The sequence below is a fragment of the Echinops telfairi genome, unplaced genomic scaffold (assembly GCF_000313985.2).
Source record: "Echinops telfairi isolate 266 unplaced genomic scaffold, ASM31398v2 ScPeMD7_4048;HRSCAF=4782, whole genome shotgun sequence".
Lineage (NCBI taxonomy): Eukaryota > Metazoa > Chordata > Mammalia > Afrosoricida > Tenrecidae > Echinops > Echinops telfairi.
In genome coordinates, this window is record NW_022107947.1 from 2,011,461 (window position 1) to 2,018,639 (window position 7,179).

Genomic DNA, 7,179 nt, shown 5'->3' on the forward strand with positions numbered 1-7,179 from the left:
CTCCATATCGAACTCCTAGCTTACAGGATAGAGAAACGAGTTAAATAACCTGAGAGGAGGAAATCAGCCAAACTCAGACTGTGAAACAATTAACTGGACAAAGGAGTCTGTTTGTCCCACAGATCAATGCCATCAGAAAAGCAGGGTAAAAAAGAACTTTCATAGACTATAAGAGACATAAAACTTGGAGAAGCAAATCCACTATGGGGGCTTTATTTGAATCCTAGTTAACATAAAAGCGACGATCTTACAAGCCATTAGGGAACTAGGCTATGGGTTGTACTCACCAGGGAAGCCATACAGGCCCTCACCAGAACCTGGTTGATTCTATTCAGTGCAAGAAATACATCAAGGTCAGGTGTGGGAAACTGAAAACTGGGAAGAGAGCTTATGTGGACAAACTCTCAACACTCAAACGGTAAGGAGTCTGGGAGGTCAGGGCTCCTGTGGAGGGAACCTTCATGTTCATGGGTTGGAGATGCATCCCACTCGCATTCTCCTAAATAAAAGTCATTCCCTTCAACATTCCCCCATAATAATGCCAAATTTAAGGTGCTGTTTGTAAACACAAGGCTGCTCTCTATACTCCTGAAGGTCAACTGCTTAAAAGGCTATTTGACTGAAGGTTGTCTGCCATCAAAAGCAATCAGATCTTCCATGTGGGCTTTGTTGCTTCTGAGCTAGATGGCTGCTTGTTTACCTGCAATTCTTTAAGACCCCAGACACTATATCTTTTGATAGCCGGGCACCATCAGGAACAAAACCCACATAGAAGAAGCACACAAGCCTGTGTGACCATGAGGTGTCAAAGAGATTAGGTATCAGGCATCAAAGAATAAAAAATCATATCATTGTAAATGAGGGGGAGTGCAGAGCGGAGACTGAATTTTCAGCCAAAGGACAGACAGGTCTATAAAGAGAACAGTAAACCTAGTGAGATACACACACCTTAGAATAATCCACCATTTGAGACCCAAAGAGCCACATTTACCCAAGGGCAAAGTTCAGAAGGGCTAAGGAGGAATGGAACAGGAAACACCGGGATGAAGCAGAATAAATGAAATTACACTGTGATAAACAATGGGTATGAATTATTGAATACAAAACTGATGAACTGCTCTGTAGACCTTCACCCAACTCACACTAAAAAGTTTTTGCTTTTCTCCCCAAATATCCCTTAGTAGGCAGACGGATGAATGTCAGAGAGTGTGTGTTCCTGCTCTGTGGGTTTCTTAAGGGCAGGAGCAAGGCATTACGTTTTGGTCTGTATGTCTCCGGTGTCTGGCACATAATAGTTGAAGGAGAAGAAAAGAGCAAGACAAGGTGGCCATGATATGGGGGGTGGGGTGGGGGTGTGAAGGGGGTAGGGAAGAGAGATGGTGCCCCAGGCATAATGTCTGCTAGGGCTGCAGAGTCCCTCTACTGGGTTGGGCTTAAAGCAGCTGCTTGAATCCTGGGATGGAGCCTGATTTGCAATTCTTCCCTCCTGCCAGGTGGGTGAGTTCATCCTTGCCCCAACCAGGGCAGGTGGCTAGCATCTGGAGTGCCCTTGCAACTGCTGAAAGAATAGCCCTGTAAGCCTTGCTCGAAGGACCAGTGACCCCAATGCTTCACCCATTTAGACTCAGTCTTGACCTTGAGGTAGGGCATTTGAGAATTCCAGGGCTCAGCTTTTCTTTAGATAAAAGTGGAAGGAGCAACAAACGGTCTCATTACACGTTAGGAGAGGCGGAATCTTAACATAATGTTGAACAAGTGCTGTGAGAGCCTCAACAAAGCCCTTAAATGAACACCACATTTTTATTTGGTGGTCGTGATAAAAGGTTTCGTTTAGAGTTGACTAAGCTTTTGCCACCTTTTCAGTGTGCTCATTGCTCCCAGCATTGTCTCACTTGAGCCTCACTTCCCTCCTGAAAGGTTCATGGAACAAACTACTGCCTTCATTTGGCAGGTCAGCTGAGGCTCCAGGAGAGCAAGTGACTACCCATATTCACACAGATAGTAAGTGGCAGAACTAGGATGGAGGTCTGGATCTTCCCAAGCCCGCACCACGTGGTCTTCTCTACATGCTCTTTTCACATGACACAGCTTGCGTGTCAGCTACAAGAAATAGTTTCAACCCATCCCAAGCACTGGGCGGTTGGTCCTCTGGCATCCCTGTTCATCACACTGGGCTGTCATTTGCTGCCAGACTAGACTCTTTGCTTTCAAAAAGTCTGATACAAGAAAGGTGCTCAACCCACCAGCTGCTCCTGAGGAGAAAGATGAGGCTTTCTACTCCAGTAAAGAGATCATCTTTCTCCTCAGGAGCAGCTGGTGGGGGTGAACTGTGAACAGCTAGAAGCATAACCCACTACACTACCAGGGCCCCTCTATGGTATAGTAGTCTATAACCCACTACACTACCAGGGCCTCTCTATGGTATAGTATTCTATACCATCATGACACTATTCTAAATGTGTTCTTTCATTTGATCTTTTATTCACCAGCTATATAATTGTGAAAAGCCAGAAAAGAAAAACCAAATGTCTGCAAACAGGAAAAAATATTGCTATGCAATTCAATTAAACCTGGTTGTATCAGTAAAAAGTTACTACAATTTCTTTTCATTTGCTATATTTACTTTTAAGAAATGGACTGGCCATCTCAACAAAGGTGGACTTGTCATTTTCTGCTAGAAATCAGCATGATACCTGCTAAGTCTTAGCATTCCATACCTGGGGGGGCTCACTAGGACCCCTTCAGGGTCTGCCTGGGTCAAGCAGCCATATGCACCAACTGATACAACTGGCTAGGAGGTTTTGGGAAAACATGGAGGACACTGGGAGTTACCGACAAGGAAAGTAAGGATGATTTCTATTCACTTAAGCATTGAGATGCTTAATTTAAGAATCATATGGGAGAGTATGAAAATACTCTTCTGCTTCTTAAAACTATATCCTGGTAATGCCAGAGCTTAGTTCTCCTATTAGAATGAGCTAAAATGTCAGGTGCCCATGACCCGCCCGTATAAGCAGATTAAGTAAGGTGGCTGCCTAGTTCACAGATGACATGTGGAACTCAGAAAGGTGAGATGACGTGTCCAATGCCACAAAGTCAGGCATTGTGAAGGCCGAAGCCACCACTCCTCTGCTAACTGGCAAACATGCACATGCTCCCGATGCTCAGAACATCTCCAACACAGTGTCTTGATGCTTGACTTAATGCACAGCTGCCGAGACTTGTGCCACAATCCACCCAGGCCTGTTATCTGGCAGAGGTCTATCTCCCCCATGTCATGGAAAGGCGCCAGGGGAACATCAGAGTGGTCAGCTAATCTTGGGAAACTTGGTGTCACCCATTCAACAAAGGACTGAGAACTCTTGCCCCACTAAGGCAGCATCAGGCCACCTCATGGCTGGTGCTCATGGCTCGTGCTACACCTCGCTAAGGCTACACAGGCTATGTGTCCTCAAGTTTTGCTCTGCCACTTCCCAGCCTCCACTTACCAATATCCTGGGCTCTCAGTGCTCTTGTCAGTAAAATGGGAATGATGAGTATTTGTGCAGCAGAATTACTATGAAGATTAAATAGGGGAATAGTTGAGCACCCCTATTTGTTGGCAGTGCCTGGCTGCCAACAAAAAGGTTGGACCCTCCAGTCACTCCACAGGAGAAATTTGTGGCAGTCTGCTTCCAGTTTGTAGACTGGGGACAAGTTTACAATAACTATAATGGGTACTTCTAAGTCAGAATCAACCCAAAAGTATGGAGGTGGCTTGGTTGGGCTTATTTACACGATACCCTTTCTAAGACACTTCCCTTATCACAATGTTTGTGAGGCATGCACAAAATGACGAACATGGAGCACCCAGCAAATATCTAGTCTATAGTAGGTGCTCCTTAGGGTGGCCTGGTGGGTTATGCGTGGGGCTGCTAACTGTAAGCTTGGCCGTTCAAAACCACCAGCTTGCTCCATGGGAGAAAGATGAGGCTCTCACCTCCCGGAAAGAGTTATAGTCTCTGGACACCCACAGGGGCAGTTCCAGCCTGTCCTAGAGAGGCACTCTGAGTCGGAATCAACTCAATAGCAGGGAGGGTTCGATTTGTTGGAGGTGCTCCTTAAATAATAGCTGCCATCATCACACGAAAGGGGTCGAGCAGCACACACAGAATGGGTTTTCCCCAGGAAGGGGCTGGAGAAGAGCTTCACAGAGTCGAGAGGATGTTGGTTCTTCCCCTCCAAATCCCTGGTGGCATCCTCTCCCCTACTATACCACGACTTCTGCGCCGTCTTAGTTTCCCACCTGCTTGCCAGTCAGGAAATGACCGCAACGGCGGCCATTTCTTCCTCTGAGTCCCTGGAGTCCAATAAATTCAGACCCTGGCCTTCCTCACTGCTGCTCAGCAAGCCTGTACCTCCTCCAGCCTAGTTTCAGGGGGACAATGAGGGGAACCGAGAAACTTCCAAGGAAAACTGCTTCTCTCTAGGTCGACCTTGGGTACGATGCTGTTACCCTCTGGGGCCTGTGGGCAGTGCCGGCCCCCCCCTCCTCGCCCACCCGGACACCCCTACTCACAGCTCGAGGATGAGCACCACATCGGTACGGTTCTCGTAGACGTCGTGCAGCGTGATGATGTTGGGGTGCAGCACCTGCCGCAGGATGCTCACCTCCCGCTCGATCTCCTCCTTGCGCACGCCCCGCCTGCTGGCCGGGCTCTGCCGCTTCTTGATGAACTTCGCTGCGTACTCGAGCCCGGTGCTCCTCTCCCGGCACTTCTTCACGATGGCGAACTGGCCGCTGTGGGGACACACCGTCAGGCATTTAGGTCGTCACTGTGGCTGTTAGCCACCAGGCCCCGCTCATTCAGAGTCATGCCGCCGTCCAGCATCCCTGCCCAGTGTCAACTAGCGATGGAGGCGGTGCAGCTGCTGCACTGCTGCTCTGATCCAGGAATCCTCTACCTTTTACTAGTGTTGGCAACCCCAGTATACAGATACGAACACTGATGCAGGGAGGGATTATTGATCTGATTAGGATGGCTGAGCCTCATTGCTCCCAAGCCTCAGCTAGAACCCAAGGCTACTATTCATTAGACTATGTGTCGAGGAAAGACATAGGGGGAAGTGGTGCTCAAAGAGATCCACATGGCCAAAATACAAACAGCACCAGGCATCGGTTTGCACCCCCTGATCTGGGGAAAAGGATAACTTCACGCATTTGGAATTGTGAGAGGGCAAACCCATCCACTATCAGTAAATTGATTCTGTCTCATTCTGACCCAATAGGACAGGGTAAAGCTTCCCTATAGCGTTTCTAAGACTACAGCCTTGATGAGAGCAGACAGCCTCACTTTTCTCCCACAGAGCAGCTGATGAGTTTGAACCACAAACCCTGTGGTTAGCAGTTCAACACTTAATCCACTGCACCACCAGTGCTTCTTGTGGGAAAACAAAGCATCTCATCTTACACCTCTGCTCCCAAGCCTGCTCCTAGCAAATACACTCTCAATTACATGGCCTGAGCCAAACAACAGGGGAACCACACAGTATGTAGTCTTTGTGACTGACTTCTTCCATGTAACATGTTTTTAGTATTCATCCATGTCATAGCATGTACCTCTACTTCACTCCGTTTTAAGGCTGCATTATTGTCTATTGCTTGCATATGCCACATTTTGTTGTCCCAGTCATCAGTTGTGTTGGTCATTTGGGTTGTTTCTACTTTGGGGCTATTATGAATAATGCTGCTCTGACCATGTGTGGAAACATACTTTCCTTTCCCTTGGGTGTAGAATCCAGTTCTTTAAGAGTGGAACTGCTGAATGCTATGAGAACTCAGTGTTTGACCTTTGAGGAATGGCCAGGCTGACTTCCAAGGAGGCTGCACCATTTAGCACGGCCACCAACAATGCAGGAGCGCTCCGGTTTCTCCCTTCCGTCTAGCACTTCATATGGTCCGCCCTGCTGTGGTTATGTGCTCTCAGTCACTTCTGACTCGTAGCTATTTAGGACCCAAATACTGACCCGGAGCTGTGGACGCCTTGTTAGGGGCTGACACAGGTGCCATGGAGCCAGCCCTCCCAAAACCAAATGAACAATCACAGTGTACTCTTTAACACCGCTGGTCGTCTGGAGCCACTTCAGGCCTTAGGGACATCTGGTGCCTTAGTGAGTGCCAGCAAGCACTCGACAAAGTTTCCAGTCTCACTTGGCCATCGGTCTCAGCGTCAGGACCGCCATGCTCCTGAGTCACCTGGGTGCTGCATTTTGGAGTGTTCCCCGGCCTCTTCCCAGCAGTCCTGAGGACTAGTGAGGCAGGCACAACCTCTCCACTTGAGCCTCGGGGAAAGCCAAAGCCTGAGAAAGTCAAGTCATTTGTGTGAGCTTCCAGAGCACCCAGGTGGAGGGGCAGGGTTTGGTTCGGCACTCAGATTGCACAGCTCCCAGCCCACACGCTACTGACAGTGGTGGGTGCTGGATAAGAGGGGAAGGGAGTTTGTTTGTTTGTTTGTTTTAAATAAAATATTTTAAAATTTATTTTTAGCTTTTCATCTTGAATTGGGTGAAGATTTACAGAACACATAAGCAGTTTTACATTTAACAACTCATATGCATTTTTCCCCTCTCATTCATTGCAATCCCCTGAAACCATGTTTTTGTCTAACTTCTTCTCCTCCCCTATTCCACGTTTCCCTCTTCCCCCCTGGGCTTCCTGTGTCCATTTATCCTTCTTTCCTAAACCTTCTGCTGTTTGTCCCTGGGTAAATGCTGCCTTTAAAAAAAGTCTTAAACAACTAGCAAGACCTCTAGGAGATGCTTATGTTCACTCAGTTTAAAACCACTGGGAGACAGTATTTATCACCATGCGATTTTCAGTGCTATGGAATGATCAGTAGGTTAGCACCCAGACATCTGCTACATGTTCCTACAAAAACTATTCCAAAGGATTAGGAGCTGTAAAGAAACCAAGGAACAAGTTTTTCTCAAGAATTACTTAACAAAAAGAGTAGGAATTGAGAAATGTACAGGCTTCTTGAGGTGATTTATCAACATACTGTTGTTACTCAAAAGCCACCCTTCGTGATGCCCCCAGTTTACTTTTTTTAAAAATCGTTTTATTAGGGGCTCATACAACTCTTATCACAATCCATACATACATCAATTGTGTAAAGCACATTTGTACATTCATTGCCCTCA

General features: G+C 47.3%; 1 protein-coding gene across 3 annotated transcripts in view; it reads right to left on the reverse strand.

The window, feature by feature from the left end:
* DAPK2 (death associated protein kinase 2) overlaps positions 1 to 7,179 on the reverse strand; it is a 161,123-nt gene that overhangs the window by 45,916 nt on the left and 108,028 nt on the right. For all 3 annotated transcript variants that reach the window (XM_013008216.2, XM_030886927.2, XM_045294962.1), the window contains exon 3: positions 4,559 to 4,780. In XM_013008216.2, the coding sequence (XP_012863670.1) occupies positions 4,559 to 4,780 (222 nt within the window). The remainder of the gene's footprint in view (positions 1 to 4,558; positions 4,781 to 7,179) is intronic.